The following is a 27,256-nucleotide window of genomic DNA, read 5'->3' on the forward strand; positions in this document are numbered from 1 at the left end:
CAGCCTTTAGTGAGCAAAAAACACAATGGGTACCTCAGTGTCTTGTTCCTCCAAGTGTCATTTATCTGATGGGAAGTTGAGGCCCATCCTGGTTGATGTTTTCCCCATTACCTCAGGAACAAAGAGGTGATTTTCACAGGTGGTAAGCCCATGCACCCCCACACAAAAGTCCAAAGGCAGCGGCCCTGAAGTGCAAAACCCAGAGCATTTCTCCATGCAAGACAGAAGTGCAAGATGCAATGTCAGACTCATTCTCACTGGATCTGGTGACAGTTTGGGCACTGATGTCACTCAGAACAAGCTGGCTCAGCACTTTCCCCAGGCCCTCAGAAGAGGGGAAATGAAACAATGCACCTAAATTAAGAAGGTGCTTTTTTCAGTGACTAAACTTAGCACTTCCACTAGCCACCTTCAGGCTGGCCATAAAACCTACACTGAAGTCGAGAGGACAGCTGGCCACAGCTCAGTTCTCTCCTGACCAGGCAGAAAGTTGAACTGCTGCACCTCCAGGTGATCTGCACATCTGATTTACCCAAAAAGCCACAGCCTGGGCCCTCAACAGAATTTCAGTGCCCAGCTTTTCACTGGCACCCTGCTGCAACCCAAGGAGCTCCCACAGAACACACACCCTGCATTTCCAGTTCCTTCCTGGGTATCCAACAAGGATCTGGAAAGAAAACATTACATTAGCTGGGATCCTTCTGAGCAGGAAAACAATCTGAGTTCTTGCCTCCTGAATGCAGGGGGAACTGAGATGGCATTTCAAGCACTTCCATGGCTGCTCACTCTCATTTGCTGGGGTTCACCTTGGCTATTTCCAGAAGATATTCCAGAAGCAATTTTCTGGTAGATCTGGGTTTTACCTGAGATTTTTGCAGGAGAAATCATTTAAGAAACTGTGTGGTGAATGTCAAAAAAAGCAAAAAACCAAATTATAAATACCTAAGCAATGGGAAGAACTACTACATACATGTTCTCAATATGTAAAATACAATTTATTGTATTTAGGCTGTTCATAAGTATCAACACAATGTATTATGTTTGAAACAAACATCTTGCCAATAAATACTACCTAAACATTAATATTAATCTTTTGATCAAATGTGTACAGTGTATTGACTCAATATTGCACAGTGAGTTCTATATGACATTTCCATAGTGCATTCAGTTTGTTACAGGGATAGTTTGCCACAAATATTGCAAAGCATCAGAGTTGACTTTTCCAAGTGAAAACAGCTGACCTATTCCATTAGGGATGGAGGCTGGTATAAATGTCAGTGTCTTAGGTTAACTGGTTATGGATTCACAGAACCTAAGGTTTTCATGGATGAGGAGACTTTGTTTCTAATATGACTTTTAGATAATTGTAAAAAAATACCACTTGCAAATAGAATGAGGATGTTATCATTAAACTCCAGTGACCAGTGAGCTTGTAAACAGGGTCATTCCAGTAAGCTTGTTTTCTCTCATTCCAATCTAAATATAAATCATCAATCTAAATATAAATCATATATATGCTATATTCAGAGCTGTACCTCACCACCTGCATTTCAAAGGGCAGGCTGTGCAAGCCCCCAGCATTACTCCAGCTCTTTGTGCCTGTGCTCAGGTGAGACTCAGAACCTGCTGGCATGAGCAGAGCTGACACTCTAGCCCCAACAGTTTTCAATGTATGAATGCAGATATAATCTCACAATGGTTCCATAATTAATTAATCTGATTAAATCTTGATTCTAGAGCATCATTTCTGTGTGGGGTGGTCCTGCCAGTCCTTATGGCATCCCCATGCTCACACAGAGGGCTGTGTGCTGCCAGCAATGTGGCCAGCTGTCCTGCTCTTCTGAAAACCAGTGACTCCTGGAGCAGATGGAGTCATGTGCTCTGGTCAGCTCAGTATCAAGCACTGGCAGGACTGTGCTCACAGCAGATTTTCCACAGCTCACTGTTATTCACTCTCAAGTCCAACTATGACAAAACCATGTCCATGGCAGTGGGAGATGACTGTGACAGTAAGGACTGTATGATTTCACCTGTATTTGCATGAACTTACAACTGCTCTGACATTGCAGAAGGACCTTAAGGTGGGCATATACTGCTTTAATATATATTTAAGCTACATTGCCTTGCCAAAGTTGTATGAACTGCTCAAAATTCAAATAAGAATCATGGTCATAGAATGACTATGACTGACTTGGAAAAGATTTGACCATCAGTATAATGGTGCTTAATGCTTAGCGTGTAGTATCCCTTAGTGCTTAGCATGTAGTATTTCTTTAAGTAAAAGAAAATTCACTCACCAAGTGATACAATTAAAAATTTCTAAGAAACTACTGGTTAAGTATTACCTCATGATTATGTAAATCATGTTTATATCCCTCCTCTTTGCTGTTAATAAGTTTGTATATATTTAGATTCTTTATATTCAGGTAACAGAGATGAAATACTTATTTCTATCTAAAAAGACAGTAGGAAAAACCAGGGATTGAAGGGATTTTTTTTCTGTACAAAAAATACATTTCTATGACAGCAGCCAGTACCTTCACAGTAGGTCCTTTGCTCCTCTACTTACCACCAAGGTTCAGTCATCCATAACACCACCATAAAATATCAGAATTGTTTCTCTTTCCATTTTTCAACACTGAAATTCAATATGCTACTACGGAATGTTTCCAAAGCCTTTCGTTTTATCCCGATAAACTCAGGACTTTTTTTTACTTTAAAAAGGAATTAAATTCATGCAAATAAATACATAATGTGCACTGAAATACTCAATTCTATTATACAGGTGACTTTGGAGAAAAGTCCCTTTATAAATAATGAAACTAATTCCAATAAAAGAATATAGTTTCAAAAAAAATTAAAACATTTCATTTTACTACAAGTTGATGTTTGCTACGTGTTCAAGCAGACTACATTTTCTACCTAGTTGTGTTAATCTGTGGGCTGAGTGTCACTCTTTTGGACTGTAGTGAATATTTGATTTTGAGGAATGGCTTCTTTATGCAGTTTTTGTAGTCCAGGGTTTCAGTCTTCATTTGATTGTGCATACAGGATCTCAGGTTACGCCCAGATCTGCAGAAAGAGAGAGAGATGAACACTCCTTTATGACCCTGACTCTCCCATCAAACCTTAAATGAACATCGGTAAGCCGATCACATTAGTGGTACAGAGTATCAGCAGCAATGATATCATGTAACCCAACAACAAGCTCAAACTTAGCAGTTCCTCTAGCACTTTGTGGGGATTTTTATTTGGCTTTGCTGTTCATCTTTTACACTGTTTTATACCCTCCTTAGTTCCCCTAAAGCAGTTTTCCTCTAGCAGCCCTTCCTCCTCACCCCCTTTTACTGAACAACTGAATAAGCAGCACAGGGGCAGTTCTCTTTTACTGAACAACTGAATAAGCAGCACAGGGGCAGTTCTCTTGTACTGAACAATTGGAGAAAGCAGCACAGGGGCAGTTCTCTTTCACTGAACAATTGGTGAAAGCACCACCCGGGGCAGTTCTCTTGTACTGAACAATTGAATAAGCAGCAGAGGGGCAGTTCTCTTGTACTGAACAATTGAATAAGCAGCACAGGGGCAGTTCTCTTGTACTGAACAATTGAATAAGCAGCACAGGGGCAGTTCTCTTGTACTGAACAATTGAATAAGCAGCAGAGGGGCAGTTCTCTTGTACTGAACAATTGAATAAGCGGCACAGGGGCAGTTCTCTTGTACTGAACAATTGAATAAGCAGCAGAGGGGCAGTTCTCTTGTACTGAACAATTGAATAAGCAGCAGAGGGGCAGTTCTCTTGTACTGAACAATTGAATAAGCGGCACAGGGGCAGTTCTCTTGTACTGAACAATTGAATAAGCAGCAGAGGGGCAGTTCTCTTGTACTGAACAATTGAATAAGCGGCACAGGGGCAGTTCTCTTGTACTGAACAATTGAATAAGCAGCACAGGGGCAGTTCTCTTGTACTGAGCAATTGAATAAGCAGCACAGGGGCAGTTCCCGCAGCGCTTACCCGGAGCGTGTGGTCCCAGGAGCCCGAGCAGAAGGCGGTGCCGTCGGGAGACACCCGCAGGGTGCTGACACGGTTCTCATGTCCGAACAGAATGGACACACGGGAGCCCTTCAGCACATCCCACACGTTGATGGTGTAATCGTTGTAGCCCGCGAACAGCAGGCGACCTGCAGATACAAGGACATTTTACACTCTTAGCGTGCCTGGACTGCTGGACACCGATCCCCAGGAGCCACCAGCCCACCCTGTGCCCACTGCTTCCCTTGAGAAGAGCTGTGTCCCCTGCCCCTGGGACAGCCCTGCCCGTGCCCAGGCTAAATGCTGAAACACTTACAGGTAATGACTTAAAAGCATTGTAAATTTTAGTTAAATGATATAGAATGTGTTCGGTCATTAGAGAAGGGGGATGACTTCAAGTCGTGACAGACCGAAGAGCACTTTAACAGCTACTGCAGGGTAATAATGCTCAACTCAGACCTTACACAGAAGTTGAATACAAACGCTTGAATGATTAACAATTTGGTAAGTGATTCACTGCCCACCGGACCAGCTGTGGTGCGTGTGACCATGACAGAGAGGTTTGCCTCAGTTCCAGGAGGAGGGCAGAGCACCACCCACACACCCTCACCCCAGGTGGCTGGGGAGCTCTGATTTGTGCTGGGACAGGAGAGACAAGACTCTCAGGATCTGTAGTGAAAAGTGGTAATGGCTCTTTCTTCATATCCCTCTAATACACTTTTACTATTAATCATTTGTTATCCTTTTAAAAACTATTTATGTAACTGCACTTAATAGTTAGCTACATTTCATGTTGTCTTTGAAATGTTTTTCATTATTATTGTGAAACTCTAGCCCAGCTGTAGTTAATGGCAAAATATTTCCTGCCTTCAGTAGGGCCAGGAAAATACTTCTCATCACTACAACGAAGCAATAGCCAGCTAGATTATTTAAAGTGTAATTATTTTTACAGAGGCAAAAGAAGGCTTCCATGCATTTGGTACTTATTACTTTTGATAACTTTTAAGAATTAATATTTTATCAATTTAAACTGAAAAATTCTACAGTTCCCCTCAAATCTCAACACTAAGATAACCTCCAAAGTTCAAGTCTCACCACTGAGAGAGAAGTCCACACTGGATGCTCCAAAAATGATGCTCTCTTTGGAATAAATTGCTACTTCTCTGTCTGCACGAAGGTCATATAAACGACACTAGGATTAAAACAAAACCAACACACATGCCTCAGTAAATACTGGAAGCACTGGCTACAATATTTGGAAAAAACGGGAGTGGGAAGTGCAGCCTAACAGACATCACAGGAAGCGGCTGCTTGGCTTCTTTCCTTCTGCTTCTTTCTGCTTCCTCCTTTCCTTCTGCCTCTGGCTGCTGTAACTGGGATCCTCTAACAGGGATCTAAGCAACACAAGGCTGTTTTGTATACACTGCAGGAGGAACTTGCTTTTTCAAGCCACTTCTCTAAGGCTCCTGCCTGTCCTAGAAGGACATGAGTGGTGGGCCATGGTACCCACAGAGTCCCCACACCCTCCTGCTTCCCCCTCTGTGGCTGATCAGGGCATCCTGCTGCTGGGGAGGTGCATGTGGACACAATCCCTTAAACAACAGCTCAGCACAGCCTGGGAGATGGGCTCAAGTCTCTAATCACTGTTGAGATCACAGACCATGTGGCACAGAGGAGCCTGGGTGGTAGTGCTGGCTCTGAGTGAAGCCAGGAGAGCAAACAGTCCCTGCCCTTCTGGGAGGCCTCTCTGTTTGAAAAACCTATGTGAAAATAATTCAAGTGAAATAATACATTTTAATGCACATCTCTGGGTTTCATTTCTCGTGGAAAATTCCAAATCACCTCTAACAACCTATACTTCCTGTTTTTATGATTTGCCAGCAAAGTTTGGCTTGACATGGAAATCATGTATCAGGCTTCACTGCCAGACTTCAGACCTCACTGCCATGTAGAAAGGCAGTCTGTTAGCCCTGAAATCAAAATGCACTTTTGAAACTATGTGAACTGAAACCCCTCCTCAATAAGTTAAGCTTAAGCAAACACTGGCCAGATGGGATTGCTAATATTAAGACTTTACTATTGAAAAATGGCTGGTATTCAAGTCTGCACATAAAGAAGGGGCTGTTTGATTTGCAGGGCAGTGAGGAGCTGCCAGGTATGTGCAGTCCAGGTCTCCCAGTGCTCCACAGAGATGAATAATTTCATCAGATTGTCCTGACAGGGACCTGAGGTCACTGCAGATGACAATACTGTCATCTGAGCATGTTTTTACGGATTACTTCCAGTCAGGATTATCTGTTCCTCGGAATCCCCAACTGTATAAATCAGGTCAAGGATACCACTCTAACACTGTAAAAACAAACCCCTTCATTTAAAGAATGAGGTAGCTGGAAACTGCCAAAACCTCTGTCAAAAGTACAGAGGTGGAATTTCCCATTCTCCTGCTTGAGTCAGGGTGTCAAGAATGGTTAAAAAAGGAAGAAAAAAAAAAAAAAATTATAAGAACCTGTGATTCTGGGTGTTAAAAGAGTGTTTTCACGGTAATTTAATGATGGACAATTTCTTTGTATCACTCCCTCAGCATCTCAAGAGCTCACAGTACTGCATCCAAGTGTGCAGAGAGCCACTTGGCTGACCACAGGGCTAGAGGTATTAACTTCTAATCGAAGTTTTTAAAACATAAAAATCAGGGTCACTCTCTCCAAAGAGCCTTGGAATGTCTCCTCATCCAATGAAGACAAAAGGAATGTTTCTGTGGAGTTTAGCTAGCATTGAGTGGACTCAAAACATGCTCTGAGGGCAGAGTACTTTAGATAAAGTTTTTGCTCCCAGGTGACTCAGTGTGATGTTTAAATAAACAGAAGAAATGAGGTGCCAGGTGCCTCCCCATTAACTGCTCTCGTGCTACACTTAACTGCCAGCTCAGGCCTGCAGGGCTGTGGTGGGGCAGAGCTGGTCCCCCATGGGACACACCAGCTGCAGAGAGGGCCATCAGCCCTGAGCATCACTCAGGGGCACAGGAGGTAAATGGCATTTTGTATACATTGTGCTGATCGAATTTACCTGTCAATGCATTCTGAGCCCCTTCTAGCAGATTGCTCATAGATAAGTGAGATCCATTAAGGGCTGATGTGTGATCTAGGATGACCTGGATGCAGTGACTCACTGCAGTGATGTGGCCAAGGCCACCCTGGGGCTGCAGAGGCCAGCTACCCACATCTGCCCTGAGCCCATGGCCCCTCTGCTCTCTGGGACATGCTGACACAAGCTGCATTTCAGCTGGTTCCTCCCATGCTGTGACCAAGAGCTATCTAAAGCCAAGTATCTTCCAGTAAGACAACTAATTTTAGTCATGAAACTTCAGACACAAAGAATTTGAAATGAGTATTTGGACAGTATGTCTTGTAGAGAAGTTTGCAGAAGTGACCTACAGTGTTGTGTGATTTTTCCCTAGAACATTGTATATGGTATTTAATATCTTACCTTACAGGATTATTATTTCTGCAAATTTGGTGTCACAGGCCCAGTTTTGTCACTAAAAGCCCTCTGTGGATGTGACCTAGTCTTTTAGGAAAATCTGACTTGGGAAGCAATAGAATTTTCCTAAATTAGGTTGTGGAATTAACATACCGTGGCATCGTCTGAACCAGAGGCAAAAGCATCTCCACTTGGGTAATATCTGTGCACAAGTGAAAGAAGACCAGAACACATTACATTACTTGGATGAGCTCAGACTTCAGAAATAGAATCAGCAGCACATTGCCCAACACTGTAAACGTGTCCTCTGCCAGAAACACACTGACCTGACACTGTTGATATCTGAATCGTGGGTTTCAAATGACTGCACACACTGCCCAGACCGCATGTCCCAAACCATGGCTTTCTTGTCACATCCCTAGTAAGGAAAAAAAATCATTGCAGTTGTGCAAATGGTGCCATTCACCCCTCATGTGGCAGATACTCATCATTCAGAGGCTCTGAACATCACAGCTCTGAGAGGATTTACCCAGCTGAGCAGCCCCACACCTGGCTGCAGTGGCACCCTCAGCTGTGCAGGTGAGAACAGAGCTCCTCAGGAAGGCTGGAGCTGCCCTGCACTCACAGCCCTGCTCTGCTCGTGCTGCTGCCCTGCCTCTGTCTGCAGCCCCACCACAGCACAGAGATGCCCAACCGACCTGTTCCCTGACCACTTAACCAATATAAAATACCAGCATCCAGCATTTAAAGGTTTATAGCTAGTTGTTTTCATACACTAAAAGAGAAAATTAAATCAGTGCATCCAGAGAGTTTTTAGCCCAGCCTCCTACCAGGGTTATCCCCTGTCAGAGCTCTGCACCCACGTGCTTGATGGTGTGGTTGGGATGAGAAAAACAGCATAGCAGCACTTCATCTCACCCTCAAGCCAAAACCTGCCCTTCCAAGCTGTGCTTTGAAAGGATCATTTAACACTCAGTGCTCAGTGCACCCTGAATTCCTTGGCCCATGCAGTCTACACTGTCCTTGGGGCAAGAACCATCTCACACCCAAAGGGCCACACTCTCAGCTGCAATGTCTCACTGCTGTCACAGTTGTAGTGACAGGAAAAAGAACATGGACTTTGCTTTGAAGAGTGATGGGAGATTTTAATAAACTTGCCCCAGCTGAGGAGCAGGCAGGCTGGGCTCCAGGGGCTCAGCCTCTCTGAGGCTGTGTGGGAAGAGCAGGGCAGGCCAGGTGGCAGCTGCTTCTGCTGAGCCAGAGTACCCTGCTCACCAGACCATGCCACACGTTATTTATTTTAATCAAATATGATAGCTAATTAAATTAAACAGTTTCCTCACAATTCACGTATTTCTCTCTCTTTTTAAAAATTCTGTTGTTATAATGAAATCCTAGTGTTTTTAGTAAAGATGCCATTATTTAAAAGATGTAATGCTCCTTGGCACCAGCTTGTGGTTTCTGCACCAGGGAAACCAAACAGGATAAAGAATATTTTGGACCCAGCATATTTCCCTGTCAAGCCCCACCACAGCCCAAGCCCAGCCCTTCATTTGCTCCCATGTTCACTGTTCTTACTGACCCCTCTGGGAGTTTGGGAGCAAGACCAATCTGACAAGCTGGTGCTTTGACTCCTAAGGTTTTGAAGGAGAAACCAGCCACCACCTGTGGAGAGATGGACCCCCTAAATGATACCCAACTCAGCTGAGGAGCCTTGCTCAGAGGGCACTGAGCACAACAGCCCTGAGCTTAGCCAGGAGGGCTGGAATTTTCTGTTCAGTCCTTAAATGTAACAGCACCAGCCCACATGCTGATACACTGACATTGCTTATTCCAGCTCAAGGTTACTGTACCACAGAGGCCCAGCATTCAGGAATCTCTCCATGCCACCCTACCTTCCTGCTGTTCTGCCTGTACCTGCACTGACACGATGTCAGACAGGTCTTCACTGCAGTGGTGTTTTGCATGTGGTGAATTAAGTGAATGCCTGTAAGCACAGACATGCCCAAGCTGCTCCATCAACACAAGCATGACATATTCCCTTAGCAGGAGCAGAGCTGCTTGTGATTCCTTGCCCTATAATAAGCTGAGCTGTTCCCAGGGAGAATGAACCTATCCTTTCTGGGAAGCAAGCCTGGTGACAGGAAAACCCGAGAGAAGTAATGCACTTGGATGGAATTAGCCTTCAGTCACGCTTCAGCAGCTGTGCTACTAGCAGGCAAGCTGGGCCAGCGTGCTGGACTCTGCTCCTGATGTGCCAGCCACATTTGATCAAAAAGGCCATAACAGAAGAGGTCCAGGTATATTGTGTAGGGATAAAACCACAACTCCAAGCACTCCTAACCCATGGTTGGCACCCTCTGGCACACAAGGGCCATTTCCAGCATCAAATACAGGATCAACCAGTGCTGGTGGGGCTCAGAAACCAGCAAAGTTATTGGTACCTTCAGCAGAGTTACTGGTAGCAACTGGCCTCTCAGCTCCTGCCAGCTCTCATCTGCACACTCACTTTCTAATGTGGGAAAGACTAAGATCACCTTGAAAAGGAGTTGAGCCCCATCCCACACACCTTTATGCCTGGCCTGCCTCACTACCAGGCTGTGTGCCAATGGCTCAGCTGCCTGGCAACAGTGATCCCTCAGCAGCAGGACATGATTTGGAAGATGCCCTGGGTACTTTCCCTGGCCAGTCCAGTCCTGCAGCCCCAGTGAGGTTTGTGTGCTCCCCAGCACCAGGACAGGGGGATGTTGGACTGATGAAGGGGCTTTAAATGCCTCTGGTACCTCTGGAAGGCACAGAAGACTCAGCAACAGCTGAAGATGTGGCCACATCTCATCTCCCTGCTCCAGCTTGCACGAGGGGTTAGTTGCCTGAGCTGCCCCTTGACTCTGGGGACACAGTGGCACACACATTATTGCAACCCCACTTGGATGCCCTTAGCACAGCCTGATGCCTGTCACACCCCATCTGGCTCTAGAGATCTGGGCACAGGGAAGGAGCAAAGTGTGGGAAATCCTCTGCTGTTCCAGGCTCCCACCCACAGGGACTCACACCTCCACTGTGGTAGGAGCCCCATCTCTAACTCTGAGCCTTCCCCTTCCCAGCAGAAGGTTGTTTTGATCTCTGGATTGCTTTGATGTGGGGTGGAACTTGCTAAGTAAACAGAAGTGCAGTCAGACTGGCTGGGTGGGTTTGACCCCACAGTCAGGGGTTTAATTTGCTCCAGCTTGGAAAATGTGCTTGCAATGAATGGATTGCACTGGGGCATCCAACATACACTCCAGCACTCTCTCAATAACATCATGAGCCTCCCACTTTGCTCCTTTCCACTTCCATATTCCTTAGTTTGATATTATGAGAGGAAGCTCCTGCTTACCCCAGAGACAAATGTATTTCCCGTTTCAGAAGGGGCCAGGTCCAGGCACAGGACATCAGCTCCATGACCATGGAAACTCTGTAGAAGCTGCCCACTCTCAACATCCCATAGAGCACAAGTTCCATCTCCACTTGCTGTCAGGATCTATAGGATGTGGGAAGAAGAGTCACAATACAAGAATCAGCAGATGACCCTCAGGTCACAAAGAAACAACTGACATCCTACACAAACACCAAAGGACAGCTTTAATTTAATGAAATATTAGGCAATAAATCAAAGCCATAAGCCCAATGTGAACCTGAGTACAACTTATGTGTTTTATTTTTAAGGAAAAAAGGTAGAGTAAAAAAGAGAGTTGTACGGACACCACTACCCTACACAATGTTTCAGTAATGGTCCCTTTTGTGTGGTGGGGTTTGCACAACTGACAGCAGTAAGGATCTGCTGGCATTTCATATTCTCTAAAAGGAGGCAGAACAACACTGGTATTCCTGTCTGCCCCTGTCTTTCACTCTATCCATATCTGGCTGCTGGAATTCAGCCCAGGTAAATGGAAGAACTCTTGGAGTTACATACACCTGTTTAACTCTCCTTTTTTTTTCTTTCTGCTTGAAATAGTGAGGTTAAACCAAATTAATTTGGCTTAAGACATGGATTTTCTGAAAGGGAAGTAAGCCTGTCTAGACAGTTGTTTGATAAGTCCATCAGCTCTCACTTGTCCTAAACCATTTGTGTGTGAAAGGGCTTGAACACACACTGCCCAAACACAGCTCACAGCTTCCCATCTGCTACAGTACTTGTAGAAAGCACATGTGATCAGAGCTTGTTATTGTGGCTAAATCCTGATGATGCTCAATTGTTCAAAATTTCCCCTTGGCACCCGAAACTGTTATGCAATCACAAATTCTGTAGGTTGAAAGAGTCCCTGTGCACTGGTGTGGAAGAAAGCAAGGGTGAACGTAGGAGGGCTCTCAGTTTTGTACACAGGTTTTTCTCATGGTTTGGTGAGGAAACTCAAGTGATCCCAGTGGGTAGTTACAAGTTGAAAACAAAATTCTCTTCAAGAAGAAAATGATCACACAGTCACGGAACCATTCACAGAGTTGCATAAAGGTTAAACACTGAACATGTTTGACAGATGCCCCAAAAATTCTTCCTAAACAGAGATCTGCAAAGCTGCAGAACAGACTGTTCCAAATCCTGCAGCAGAGAGATGCTAATGCTCTCAGATGATAATAGCAGAAGAAAGTCCTCAATTGTCTTCCCAGCCAGTTTTGAGCCTAGATGAACTCCCCTGTTCTGGGAAAGGTTTGTACTTGGCTGAGGAATGAGGACTTTCAGCTCTGAGGATTTGCTCTGTAACACTGTGGAAGGGAATGTGAAGGGAATAGGAGTGGCTAAAGGTGCAAGGGAAGGGTCTGTTGGCAACCCAGAGCTCCAGCTAATGTTTAAAGAGAATGATATGGACTCAACTTCAGGGCTGCTCCCAGCCCTGCCACACTTGGGAGCATGGCTGCCTGCCCTATGCACAACACTTGAGATCCCAATTAACTGCTGCTATTAATACCCATGGAGCATTGTCACATGGGGAGCATTATCACATCACAGAGCTGCAGATACCTAATTTAGGAAGTGAAGCTCCCTGGCTCTCTGCTCACTGGGGCAGGGGAGGCTCTCTCAAGCAAGACTGGTTTGGGGCACTGGGAACAAGGTGTGTGGGTCACCCAGCCCTGCAGCTCGGGGTCCATGTGGGAACATGATGAGCAGCAAGGGTGGAACTCCTTTTTTGAGCACCCACAGCCTGGGAGCGACTCACAATGAGCCACCCCCAGATCTCCTCTCTTTGCACTGCACTGCCCAAAGCCCATGAGCACATTAAGCCCTAAACTCCTACCCAGTCTGTGGGCAGAATGAGCTGCAGTTTAAGACAGCAGTCAGGGCAGAGCTGCAGCCCTGGCAGCACTTAGCAGTGGGAGCTGTGGGGACACAGGGCTGGGGGACACCTCCCCCTCATGCTGGAGCTGCTCCAGGATAACACTACATCCCTCCTGATGCAAACTGGGAGAGCTCCTACACAATGTACTTGTTGCACTATGCACCCTCAGAGTTACCAAATAGTTTTTATTCTCAACAGTTTTAATTCGGATGCCTTTATGTAAATGAAAAAAAAAAAAAGAAATCTGGGATTCTCTAGAATCTGCTACATAACAGTGTCCTAAAAGATGCTTGACCAACCTGTTGCTTGTATTTGTTTGAATAATAACATGCAGTGCCATATGATCACTTATAAGCCTAACAATCATAAGAAAACTTCCTTTTAAAGACTTCAGAAAAATTTCTGACTCGCTAAATATAAAGCACCTTAATCCACTGTGACTTAACAATAGTAATACATGACCTTCAATATCAATGCAGTTTGCTGTATTCAATATGGAAAAAAAATCCAAGTTTTATTTCTTTTTTATTATGAAAAAAAAGATTGCTATTTTTCCTGTCACAGGATTTAATCTCAAAGCATTTAGGTAGAGACAAGAAAAGAGAAAACTGGGTTTATATCTCATCAAAAACATTCCACTTAATGTAGACTCTAATTCCACACAGCTCCTGCGCAGGGAGGTCAGGGCTAAGCAAGCCTGAGTGCTGGGTACCTCCACCACTTGTTTCCATGGCAATGGACTTAAATTAGCACCTAGGAGTCATTACAGAAACCAGAGAGTGACAAACAACAACATTCTCTCGGCTTCACATGGCCTGAAATAGAAGCAACAAGAGCTGATATTTCCTTCAGAAGAGCTCCAAATATCTGGAAGAAGAGGACATGGTATTCCCTTTCCAGCAGCTCTACTGACATTGAGAGCTATAAAAATGCTCCATTCTGCCACTTATTTTGCTGCAGAGCTACACTGAGAAGAGCTTTAATTAAATTCAGAAACCAGAGAGGACAAGGGGATTATCCTGGCTCCTTTCATCATCTTCTGTGTTCCTAGAGAAAGAGATCTTTGAGATATTCAATAGAGAGGAAGGCTGGCTTGGTCTCAGATCTGCATTCAGTTCCTGGCTTTTCCATCACCTCCCATTGTGGGCCTCTGTGCTCAACACCACTGCCTGTGAGATGGGAACAGCACCACTCCTTTCCCTCGAGGGAACACAGCACTGCATGTAGAAACAGCAGGTATGGCCCTGTGGGGCCATGCTCAAGCTCAATTGCATCACTTGGTACAAATAAAAATACTTTGAATGAAAGCAAAAGCAAATGTTGCCGGATGTCCGGGACAGAGCAGGCAAACAATACAGTCACCATCAGCTGGCACAGCACCCAGCCCAGTCCTGGCTGAAGCAGGTTTTAACTATTTGCAACAGTCTGGGCTCCTAAAAGCACAAACTGGGGAGCAGAGAACACACAGGTACCAGCGAACTCCCTCTGCAGAAGCCACAGGCCTTTGTAGGGACAGGCTGGCCGCAGGCTGAGACAAGCCTGTCCTTACAGCAGCTTTAGCAGCACCTTCACTGCCCCCTGTGAGGGTGTTCCAGCAGCCCCTGCAGGGGCAGGACATGGCCCTGGGTGCCCCAGGAGCAAGGAAGGACACATGCACTGTACCTGAGTGCAGCTCCTGTTAGGTGATGGTGAGCATAGAGAACAGATTTACCTGCATGTCTGAGTTAGTGAAGCTGCAGGCAGACAAGTAGTTGGTGTGCATTGCAACAGATTTCTTCTTTGCAGCCATATTTTCATTTTTTTCAAATGTCAGAGGGTACACAGAACACTTGTTGTCCAGGCCACTGAAGAGAGTAATAATAGCAGTAACAGAGAGAGGAAAACTGGTTAAAACTGCACCGACAAAAGGCGAGTGGTGATAAGAAGGACACCACCTGTCAGCGCTGTGCTGCCAAACCCTTACAAGCACCGACTTCCCTGTATTGTGCTGTGTGGGATCTCCCTGTGCAGGGAAGCCCCAGCTGCCTCACCAGCCTGGCTGCTTTACAGAACTTGAACAGCTGCTCCTCAGTATTTTCACCCTTATCGAGTTTATAAATGGCACTGAATGAAACCTCACGAAAGTATAAGCTGGGAGGTGACAGCAGCCACCTCAGGGTTAATGTTTCACATGCAGCCAAACTGCCATTTTTCTGCTGACATCTGTCATGGCAAAGATCACTATTTCAGCATCATTGTACACCTACATTTACAAATGTGACCTAGCTCCTATAGAAGAGGCAGCATAGCCAGTAGTGGGTGTGAAGACAAAACTTATAGAGCAGTTTGGAAAAAAGGCAACAGAAGCACTGACCCCTGTAGCTGCTGCCCCCATCCTGAACAGTTGTACCAGTTAAGCTGTGTCAGATCCAGGACTCATTTCTTATATCTGCCCCTTTCCTAGAGCTGTGGTAGATCAGTCCTGCCCTGGTCCCTGGGATCCTGGCACACCAGTTGCTGGTTCTGTGCCTTATATTATGTGCCTGGCACAACAGCAATACAGAATTAGGTGCAATGTATACATGCACTCCCCATCTCTGCTGCAAGTGTAAAGACAGAGCTTTCTTGCCATTCTTTGAGTTCTAGCCAAAAACATTTCCAGACCCCTTTCCACAGTCTGCTTCTCTGTCTCAGTCTGCTGCATTCTAGATCTGCAAGCTGCACACTGAAGTCTCCCTTTGTTCCTTTCTCTCACCCCAAGCCTGCTTTGTCTGATCCACCCAGTTCCTTCTTATGAGACGTTTTGCCAATGTTTCATCTCTTTGTTTTTTTCCCCTATATAAACTTATTTTTTTCAAATCCAAGCCCTCAGAAAACCACAAGATTATCAAGGATGGGGTTACTTCTCTCCATCCCATCTTAGCAAAATCTATTCACATACTGGTAATCATTAATGATGAACCTCTATGTCATAAAAAAATGAGTGCTAAGTAAGAATTAAACAATTAAAACCTCTTTCCCTTAGAAAATATATCCAACATAGACAACCACACTAGAAAAGGGAAGTTGCATGCATGCAGAATTCCTAACCCATGATATAAATGCTGAAAGAGGATTATTTTCCATGCTTACACAACAAATGCTACTGCACTGAAGTCAGAGGAGATAATATGTACGAGCCATTATGGAAATAGAATCAGAGGCACTTAATGTAGACCTTCCACCCACAATCACAGCGTGCAAACTTTTATCTCTCAGCTTCTGAAGCCACCAGGACACTGCAACAAATCCAAGCTGCTGTGGAAGCTGGGAACTTACCCACAAGCAATGGCACATCCAGAAGGAGCATAAGCACATGCCATGACCCAGGTGCAGGGCATCGTCACGGCGTGTTCCTGAAACACAGCACCCTTTAGACTGGCACTCACTGCTCCTCCAGCCCATGCAGGGAAAACAGTGGGAGTGAGCAGTTCAGTATTTCTGTGGCACATCCTCAGGGTCAGTGCAAGCTAGAGATGTTTCCCCCAGCCATTACGCACAGGTAAGTCAGCATCCTTACTGCAGAACTCAGCAGAGCAGCAGGAGGATGGCCAGTCCTTCTCTGACACTCTCCACCTTATTTACCAGCCCCAAACTGATCACAGAGCACATTTTATTGGGGCCTGCAGTGCTGTGAAAGGTCCCCACTGCTGCACATGTAAAAGTGAATTAAAAACAAGTAGTTTTTCCTCATTTATGTGGTGCAGGCAGCCCAGACAGGGCTTGGCCATTTCACAGTGAACACCACAGCTTAAGGAGCCCCAGATCACACACAGCTCCTGCTACAGGAGTGCCCAAGAAAAGTTCCCCTGTTTTGCTGGCTGGGCTTTGCCTCCCTTGTGAGCAAAGAGTTTGGATGAGACTCTCCCACTAGAGACCATGACAAACCCCAGTGCCCTGACAGGGGCTTTGCTCAGAAACAGGTCAGAAGGGCTGTGACTTGCCCTGGGCTCCTTTTTTTGGGGTGCTAGTGGAAGTCTGCATTTTATCCCATTATCCCACTGCCTCCAGTGACACCTGTGAGCCCTTCACCCAATCCCACTGTCATTTGCCCTAGGCACAGAATTTTGTAAAGTTTCACTTACTTTGTTGGTAGTGAAGGAATCCCACACGATCACCTTCCCATCCTAAATGAAAGCAGAGAGAAAGAGAAACTGAGACCTTCCAGAGACATGGCTGCTTCCCAGCTTGGAGAAAACTCTGCTGCTCATTTCCTCTCCCCAGTCTGTTATGTCCTTTTGTCTCCATTTCAACAACAGCACAGTGGTCACAGTGAAGCACCAAGGAGACACTTGTCAGTAGTGCTGCTGTACCTACCACAAGAGAAGTGTATCTCCTCCTCTCTGAGATGACTCATGTTTGATTAAAAGACCAATTTCTTTTTCAATGTTTTTCTCTTCCCTCTTAATGGCTCCATGAGTGCTCCTTTCTCTCCTGCAGCACATGCCCCAGACAGGGCCATCTCCTCAGGACACCGTCACCTGTAAGCCCTCACCTGTCCCAGCTGACTGTTTATGGATATTGCACTGTTTATTCATCTTCCCTTCCCACTCTAGATCCTGGTTTTCACTTTACTTGTCACTACACTTACTTTACCTTCAATTATCAATTATACAACCAGCTAAAGAGCCATCACAGAGCCTTGTACAGAGAGCAGCACAATCACTTGGTGTACACCAGCTACACTTGTGCCAGCTACTTTGCCTTATGCACACAAAATTGTAATCTTCCCTGTATCATGAAAGTGAAATGTTTATTACTGAGCAACAATTGCTTCTGTACCTGGACTTACAGTTCTTAAAATAGAGTAAAAAATGCATTTCAACCTGTCTGTTCAGTTTTCTGATCTACACACTAACATTTTAACCACTTTAAAAAGTGTGACATTAAATATTTAAATTATTCTCTTTGTGGAGATCACCATGAATGGTAAAAACTCCCAGTAAGTGAAGGTGGCTTGCAATGCAGATTGCCTATTTTTATCCCTCAAGTGAGACCCCTGACAGATTTCATGTAGGTCAGTGAACAGCTGTGAGATGCAGCAAGCTCACTCACTGCCATACTGGGCTCAGGATGAACCAGGGGATCTAGAAAGCAATTATCTCATTACCTCCTCCAGCTTATAAGACTGGTCTTGAGCAGGTGTTAGGACTGTTTCTCAAAATGCCCAACTAAATGCAGTAATTTTGGCTGGATATCTGAGGCTTTCAAGGTCATATCCATCATACAGACCACAGAAGAAATTTCTGTACATAAAAATCTCTAAAAAAAAAAAAAAAAATCCTCCTCTTTTCCTGATTATTTTCTCTGAACACACAACCTGAAGAATTTGCTAAGTATTTAATCTGTAAAGAACAAGAAAATAAATGTAGCCTCACGTGAGTAATTTTTTTATTGTAAGAGGGAATATGGGAAAATCTGTGTATGACTGGACAATAAATATTTAGGGTATAAGCTACAAGAGGAGTACCAATGATTCAAAGGTTGGATTTACACTCCCTGAACAAACACATTGCCAATGAACTTCTTTCAGGGCATCTTGAAAACATTTACAATAATCCCAGGTATCATCTGATAGCAAGAAGATCTGTACAGTGCCCAACAGCATACCTGGGAAGAGCTCACAATCCTTCTCTTGTCCTTGCACCAGTCCATGCAGAGAACTTTGTTTCCATGGCCCTTCAGGGTCCTCCTGGTCTTCATCACAAACTGTCCCAGTGCCTCCACACGCTCTGCCACCTGGTGAACTGCAGACAGCTGGTGGTTAGAGAGCCCTCCATCAAAGCTCGGCCCTGGCAAATATCTGTCTATGAGTAATGCCCCCGGAGGGATTAATCCCTGAAGTTTGAGTCCAGTGAGCTCTGCCTCAGAGCTGGCAGGTGGCTAACACCAAGGTGGGCGGCACAGGAGCACATTCACCAGATAAAGACAAGGATGGATTCACTCAGGGCTGAATTCCAGGGATGCAGCAGCTGAAGCTCTTGCAGATCATCCCACCCAAGTGTAGCTGGAAAACAGATTACCCCTTTGCCCCCCTTACTGGGAAATGTTCAGGCCTGCAGGTGGACAGCCGTGCTCTGGAGGTGAGACCCAGCTGCAGCACTGGGCTGGTGCAGTGGGACACAGGTACTGGCACTGGTGACTCTGCTGTGCCATCCCTTCTGGTGGCCAGGACACAGCTCTGAGTGAGCAGGAAGCTGGACATTTGCCCTAAGAGTGCACTACCCAATTTTTCAACAATAACTATGGACATCAAGGACTTTGTGGGATGTCCCTTCTACAAAAGAGGGAAACAGAGGGCAGGAAGGCAATTTTCCTGAGCAGCATCCTCTGGTGGAGAAGTCAGCTCCTTGATACCTCATTTAATAGCAATACTTTCAGCTGATGCTCTTCAAAACCTGACAAATTTACATTTCTGCTTGTGCAAACTTTGACATAAAATTCATGCAGCTGACACAACTAGAAGGTGACACACATAACCCTGATGCCTCAAGCTGGGGTCACCTGTACATGTGGGGGAGAAAGTGTCATCTGAGGAAATCTATTTGCCCTGCTCCAGCAGGTTCATCCTGTGTGGAGCTGAGTAGGGCCAGGATGTGTTTCAGCACCCAGGGGCAGCTCCTCACACACAGGGAGGGTGAGACTCCTCACTTCAAGACCCACAGCAGAGTGGAGATCCTGAGGCTGGAGACTCTGGCACCAGAATTAAGAACTACTCTGTCTAGAGTAAAGCTGATGCACACCAAAACCTAAGATGACCCAGCTGCTGCTGGCTGTGGGAGCAATGCCTGGCTCAAACCTCCTGAAATAAATGGAGAAGCTCACATGCTTTAATGAGCTGGAAGAGGAAATTTTGAGCTTTTCACTGCCCTGCTGGAGACTGAGCTTCACCCCCATGGCAGGTGGTGCTTTGGAGCTGCTTGCTACTTCACCCTTCATCACTTTTCTGGGGCTGGGAAGGGCTGTGACAGTGAGAGCAGGCATCCCGAACTTCCTGATCATTTCTTGGCACAGGCTCAGTGAAGCAATTTCTGCCCAAGGCAGAGACTGATTTCTAGTGGATTACCTTTTCAAGAGTTGTCTTTCAAAGGCACCAGCCCCACAGGCTGTGCCAGAATAATGCTCTCAGCTGAAATCTCTGCTGAGCCAGGGGACAAGCGCTGTCCACCACTCCTCACGTCTTGCCCAGAAGTCAGAAGCAAGTTTCTGAGAAAGTACCACATAAACCCACTGAGGAAAAGATACATTCCCCCTGCTACTGCCCATAGAAACCTGCCAAATGATCCAATCAAAGGCATGGAAAAACAGGACAGGAGGTTATTATGGCAGCTGGAAAGATGCTTGTGTCCAGAATATATCTGAAAAACAAATGTTTCACAGACTCTGGACAAACGGTTTCCATTATGTGAAGGCAGCTGAGACTCTGTGAAATTGTCTGGTTTAGCCTCACTGATTCCCTGAGGATGCTTATCTCCAACCACAGCCATAATAATCCTGCTCCTGCCCAGCACAGGGTTGAGTTATTTTTAAGCATTCACCAATATTGTTCAAAGATAGTGGAAAATCATGCACTCAGACAAATAGATTAGCTAAAGCCAGTAAACAGCTTTAGTAGTTTTACAGAGGCCCAGATAAAACTGCCTATTTTTCTTTAAAATATTGTTTGTCCTGAATAGGAGGTGTGGAATTGATGCAGATACTCTTGGGTCTTTGATCTTTCCTGTGTTGGGTCTAATGGTCTCTCTGGCCCTAAAAATTAATGGATCACACAAAAAGAACAAACTTTTGTCTACACCCGAAATTTTAGGCTCTTGAATTGACTCCTTAAAGTTATGAGACTGCAAATCAAATGCATGTTTGGCATTTCCTTTTTCTAAGCACATTTACGAGAGCTGCTGTTTAGAACCAATTGAACAAATAAGGGCAATCCTATTTAAGCAAGCTATTTGTTTTGGGAACCACAGAGGGAAAGTCATGATCCAAGCAAAAGAATGCAGAAGATACAATTTTAGATTAGAGGGGAAAAAAACCCCAAACCAACCACGCAAAGATCAGAAATGATGCCTTATTCTGAAACTTACAAACTCTGCAGAAATAGTACTTGGGAATAATTTAGGTGTAAAAAGCTCTGATATAGAATCAATTATATAAAATATCATAAGGGAGCATTGTTCTACAGCAGCATAACACTTTTGTCTCAGAAATGCTGTAATGGCTTTGCAATCACAGCTTTCCAATGGAAATTCACAGATTTTATATATGACAAAGAACATCCCACGACTTTCAAAGGCACACAGAGTTACAGTGTCACCGTAATCATGGGTAAAATTTTGTGAGCAAAAATGGGTTTAAGAATATGCTTAAGAGGTCTGTTAACCAAAAACCCTGCCACTTCTGGTACAGAAATGATATTATAGGAATATGGTGATTTATGGTAATGTTTCTGTAATGAGAACATCTTTGTTTGCTTAATAATTCTGATTAACAGGACATTCATATGACATGATTGTCTAACTTAGACAAGAAAATGTTCTATTTATTCCAGAATATATATATTTTTTTTTATTGTAATCCTTCCCAGCCTGAAAATCAAAAGTGTTTTTCAGTCCCTCATTCTTACAAAGCACTAAGAACCAAGTCACTGGATGCAAGCTCAGATTCCTTTTCAATGCTTAAGGCATCAGGACACATGAAAGAAAAGTTTTAATGACCCACTAATATTTTGAATAGAGTGAGCTACATGATTTCAGATGGAAACAGTAACTTACATGTTTTTCTTAAAAAAAAAAAACAAAAGCAAAAAAACCAAAAGAAACCAAAACAAAACCCTGCAATGTGTTGTTGTAGCTATAAAATGACATCATGATAATAAAGTATGTTTTATATCTCAGAACTTGTGGATAGCTATTTGAAAAGCTCCATTAAGGTAAGGTGAGCTTCCTTTTGCTGCAGGGGAAGGGGGCAGGGGGAGGGCCGGGCTGAGCGCTGTCCATCGCATTTCTGCCGGGTTGTCCCCGGATCCTGCAGCCGCAGCTGATCCCGGTGAGTTACACACTGCCAGCTCCAGCTCTGACTCACCCGCACCTCCGAATCAGCACTGCATCCCTGCCACTTGTTTCCCCGGCAGAAGAGGGGCACAGCGGCTGGCTTTGGGAACAGTGCTCCTTTTGAAGCCCTTCCGCACCTCGGGTGAAATCCCGGCCTCATTAAAGCAAATTCCCATCAACTTCCACATGGCTGGGGCTCATCCTTGCTGCTGACGCTACACCCAGACGGTGTGCGGTGAATCCCGGGCTGTACCGAGGCTATCTGAGGGTCCCAGCCCCGCGGGGCCGGGGGTGCAGCGGGCCCTGCCCGGCCCGGGCCCTGCCCCGCACCGGAGCCACGGGCACGGCGCTGTCCGGGGCCCCGGGCACGGCGGGTCCGCCCGCAGGGCCCGGGCAGCGCTCCCGCTCCGGCCACCGGCCCCGCTCCCAGCCCTGCTCCGGCCCAGCTCCTGCCCAGCCCCCGGCCGGGCCCAGCCCCGCTCCCGGCCCCGCTCCGGCCCTACGGCCGCCCCGCCCGGCCCCACTCACGCTCCACGTCGTGCAGCTTGGCCCGCTCCTCCTCCAGTTTGCCCTTCAGGCTCTCGGCCTCGCTCTTCAGCGATGCCAGGGTCTCGTTCTCGTGCAGCCCCTCGGTTGCCATCTTTGCAAAGGAAGCGGGGAGAGCGGGGATGAGAGCGGGAAGGAGGAGGAGTTTGCCAGCCCGGCTCCCGGGGATGCTGCCGCGGCTCCTGCTGCCTCAGCAACGGCGCCGGAGCCGGCCCGGGCTCCCCCTCCCCTCCCGCTGACGTCCAGGCCAGCCCTGAGTACGCACACCGTGGGGACCAGCATCCCCATCCTGCCGGCTGCAGCATCCTCATCCCCATCCTGCTGCTGCAACATCCCCATCCTGCCGCTACAGCATCCCCATCCCGATCCTGCCGGCTGCATCATCCCCATCCCCGATCCTGCTGGCTGCAGCATCCCCATCCCGATCCTGCCGGCTGCAGCATCCTCATCCCCATCCTGTCGCTACAACAGCCCCATCCTGCCGCTGCAGCATCCCCATCCCGCCGGCTCCACCATCCCTATCCCTGTTCCTGCCGGCTGCAGCATCCCGTGTCCGGGTTCTCCATCACCCTGTGCTCCAGCATCCCAGTGGTCTCCAGGCCGGCAGCTGGACCAGCCTCACCTCCTGTCCCGCTCCTACAGATATCTCAGGCCCTCTTCACAGCCCAAAGGTTTCATTTCCACAGAAACACATGCCAATGGCTTTTTCTGCTACATACCTAAACTTGTTTGTACAAGTTGCACAGTGTGAGAGAAAGAAGGGAAAAAAAGGCCATCAGTCACCCCAATGGCATATTAAAATATCAGATAGGAAGACAGATCTTGCCCAGGGTTATCAAGTCCCATCTTAGCTCCATCACTCCCTCATACTCCTATGGGTAGGGGGTACTGGGAGAATCAGCTATGCAGGTCTCTGGCTCAGTTCCTGGACCAGCAGGACAGATGCAGTGGTGAAAACTCTTCTCTCTACTGTGCTTTGAATTCCTGATTTTTAAATTTGTTTTTATCAGTGTTCCTTTCCTTTTTGTTTCTCTCCTTTAGACAAGCTATCCTTTGTACCCCTTGTATATCCTACTCTCAGATGTGCACAGTAGAGTCTGTGTCATTCCCATCTCTTGAAACAGAGCAGTTTCCAAAATCCCAAAGAGTTAATAAAGAGACCCCCCACTTTGGTGTGGTGTGAGCCCAGGGGCTCAGTACTTTGAGTTCTGCTCATATGAATATGTGCTGGGCACAGGGAGCAGCTGATGCTTCCAGAGAAAGAACCATGGCACACAGCTTTCTGTTCCCTGGGAGTTCCTTGAAAATGTCCCCTTTTTATTGCAGAATTGTCCTTGATCTACAAGAAGTAACTCTGTGCAAATTGACTCCCATTATCTCCCTTTAGCCAGAAAATAGACAATCCAGTGGCTATTGTTCAGCCTGGGGATGTGCCAAGATTGGAGAGGGAGATAAGAAAACGCTTGTTTGCAGCTGTTGTTTGAGCTCTGGGCACATCCTGGATGAAGTGTGGGTCTCACAGAAAATAAAAGTCCCTTGCCACACTGGGTTTAGAAGCAGTGTTGCTGTCCAGCTGGGGTGCCCAGGCAGAGCTGCTGAGCTCTTCAGCATCACTCTGGAGCTGAACTCGGCCCCTGGTCCACAAGGGCCCTTTCAGTCAATGGCTCTGCAGGCAGAAGCCAGGTTACTTCACTGGAATGCAGTGCCTCTATTTCCAGTCACTGTCCACAGAAACTGGTGTGATCTGACCCAGCCAACCTGATGGCCATGTAGGCAACCCTGAACTCATCACAAAAGAAAATGTAGGCAGGTATGGGTTCACACACTGCTGGATAAAGGAACATCCTTCAAAGCCCCCGAGAGTAATCAGACATTGCAAATGCCTTCCAGCACAGACTATGCCAAGGAAATAAAAATTTAGTATTTTTAAGGTGATACCAAAAGAACACAAAAAAAGCAAAACCAAGAAACCCAAAGATCTTTTAGCAGGAAAGTGAGAGAAAGCTTCTTCCCATGCATTATATTCAGGTCTGAAATATTAAATCTACTTATATTAAGCTCAATAATGAAGCTGTGTCCTGGGGGGCAAGCAGAAGTAGATTCTGAAGAAGAAACTTCATTTTTGAAGGATTCTAATCTATAACAAATACCTTATTTCTGACACCTGATAAGTGTGGAGAGGCCCAGACATTAAACCCAACAAAAGGCTGTAGGAAATTTCTTTGCCTCGACAGGAATGCATCAGCTCTCAGGAATTTGGCATAGATAACACCTATGTGTCAGACAGTTGGCATAGTTCTAACTATAGTGAAAAATCCAGTTTCTTGCCTTGCTGATGTGAACAGTCTCACTGCCTTGTGGAATGGGATTAAAAAGTCTACAAAGAACAGCACAGAAGGTGAGAGTCTTTGGGAACCCTACATGTGCAGGCTGATACATGATACTAATCCTGAGATGATGGGGTCAGCAGAGCCAGGAGGTGACAGGGAAGCCTCTGCTGAACAGACTGAGCTGTAGAACTGTGTGATGCATAACGTATATTTCACTGGTTTGAAAAAAAAAAAAAAAAGTATTTAATTCATCTGATCAGCTTCTGCTTAACTGCCCATGCCATCATTAGCTAACCACTTAAAAATACAGGTTAGAGTAAGGCCAATTGGGAGCTTTAAATAAAATGAACCAGGGCTGAATCAATTTAGATGATAGCTTAGAACTACATCAAGGAGTGCCACACATGGCAAACACACCAGATTGCAGTGATGAGTGATGGGGGTCCATGGAAGAAAGCTGGTCCTGCTCTGGCAATAGTAGCACTGGGGAAAATGAAGGATCTAGCAGTATAAAACAAATTGTTGCCTACCTCAAAAGCCAGGCCTTTAAAAAAGTTTCCTTTCTCACTAATTCAGCAGCTGGTATCTTTTCAAGTTGTAAGCTAATTTTGTGGTGAATCTAAACCAGCGAACATTGAGTTTCTACTGATTAGCACCAAACTCCAAAGCAGGCAAAACCCCAGGGGAAGAGGATTATTTTGTCTAAAAGGCAAACAATTGAAGTAGGATGATGTCAACACTGGGAATCAGCAATTTCTAATTCTGTTATCCTTCAACATATGTTGTTTTTGGGGAAATCACCAAGACTGGCTGATGAAAATGCATGTATACATCTGCTGGACTGAAATTAGGAGCTGCATGGGCACATCAGGGAGCTGCAGAAAGATCAGCCAGTTAGACACCACAATATGCACATGCATCCACAAACACAACTGTGGCAAAGGATATAATGTGTATTTTGACATAAGCCAAAGCATAAGCACAGCTCTGAAAAAACAATTTAAAAGTCAAGGATGGAATTTCCCTATTTGTGTGTATTTCTGTGCTAATGCAAAGACATCTCTGTGTTCTGAATATCTGCTTTTAAAGCTTTTAGAAAATATGAAGCAAGGTAAAGCCAGATCTACCAGAGAGCCCCAGGCCCCTCTGCAGTGCCAACAGGAAGCCTAACAGGCTGTTAGGTACTGATGCAATTCCTCCTGAAGTCTCAGGCTGCTCCCACCTACCAGCTGTTCCAGCTGCTAAGAGTCTGACCTCCTTACTGCCAATAACAGGGAGAAAGTTGCAGGAACTGTAAATAACAAACAGCCAGTTTCCTGCAATTCCAGCATGCATTAATCAAGTCATGCAAAAATTTACTGAATAAATAGCCAAGAAGGCTGTTGGCCAAGAAGGACCTGAACAAAGCAGCAATTTCAGTCGGGAGAAGCAAATAAACTGGGAAGGGGCTGCCTTTTGTCTCACAGTCATCACATCTAAACTTCCTCCTAAACAAAGCAATGCATGGGAATGTGCTGTGTCAGCCAGTAAAGTGTACACATGTACCACCTACACCTCCAAATCAGTGCTCTCATCTGCCTGTACAACAGTGCTGTGTAAACACAGCTTGCTAAGCCTTTTAGCATTTCTGCAGAGATCATTTCATCAGACACTCAAACACAACAAACTGTTGGACCCTACGGTAGAGAACACTTCTGGGGAGGAAAGAGTGATGGATGTCTTCTCCAACTGATAATGCACAATGATTTAGGAAGATAAAATAAAGCTACTGCAAGCTGGACAGCAAAATTCTGAAGTTTACAAAAGGAGATTTGGAGGCCAGCTCTTCCATGGCCACACAGGTTCATGACCTTAGCTGTATATTTCACCTTAAAAAACCCACTGTGATGTCTCTGGAACATAGCTCCCTACCAGGAGAGTGGGATATCACCTCACCAATAATTGCTGGAGCTTAGAAAGCCTCCAACAGAAGACATTCCACTGCTCTGCAACTTTTTCCCACGTTATTCTCATTGTAGCAACTTCCAGCTCTGACCCAAGTACTGCAGATAGCCCAGGAGACAACCTGGTCACAGTAGGAAATGTGGGCACAAAGGAGTCATGACAGCCCTTCACTGGTGTCTAAGACTAGGTGAATGTTATCGCCTCTGTCTCTAGTGAATGACTTTGTTGTGATGGTTTAATATTTTGTTGTTGTTGGTAAGTTCTTTCAAAGGCAAGTGGGAAACTCAAGATCATAGGCCAAGTAGAGCACACATGTTCAGGGAAGGTATAGATATTAGGAAGAAATTTTTCACCAAAAAAATAATAAAGTACTGGAATGCTCTTCCCGGGGAGGTGGGAGAATCACCATCTCTGGATGTGTTTAAAAAAAGACTGGACATGGCACTTGGTGCTATAGGCTAGTTGAGGTGTTAGGGCATAGGTTGGAGTCGATGATCTTAGAGGTCTCTTCCAACCTCATTATTCTGTGATTCTGTATCTCAGGGAAGAGAT

General features: G+C 45.6%; 1 protein-coding gene across 2 annotated transcripts; it reads right to left on the reverse strand.

The window, feature by feature from the left end:
* Positions 1 to 973: 973 nt before the first annotated feature.
* GNB5 (G protein subunit beta 5) lies at positions 974 to 22,593 on the reverse strand. Of its 2 annotated transcripts, none has more exons than XM_059481923.1 (11): positions 22,413 to 22,593; positions 18,448 to 18,584; positions 16,923 to 16,964; positions 16,117 to 16,193; positions 14,531 to 14,663; positions 10,884 to 11,027; positions 7,834 to 7,925; positions 7,661 to 7,709; positions 5,126 to 5,222; positions 4,013 to 4,179; positions 974 to 3,072 (listed from the first exon to the last, which is right to left on the reverse strand). In XM_059481923.1, exons 1-11 carry the CDS (start codon positions 22,522 to 22,524, stop codon positions 3,061 to 3,063), a joined length of 1,062 nt encoding a protein of 353 aa, XP_059337906.1. In that variant the 5' UTR covers positions 22,525 to 22,593; the 3' UTR covers positions 974 to 3,060. The 2 variants fall into 2 exon arrangements, with proteins under 2 accessions (XP_059337906.1, XP_059337907.1); XM_059481924.1 differs by lacking the exon at positions 22,413 to 22,593 and adding an exon at positions 22,022 to 22,067.
* Positions 22,594 to 27,256: the final 4,663 nt, after the last annotated feature.

Source organism: Ammospiza nelsoni, chromosome 14 (assembly GCF_027579445.1).
Source record: "Ammospiza nelsoni isolate bAmmNel1 chromosome 14, bAmmNel1.pri, whole genome shotgun sequence".
NCBI lineage: Eukaryota > Metazoa > Chordata > Aves > Passeriformes > Passerellidae > Ammospiza > Ammospiza nelsoni.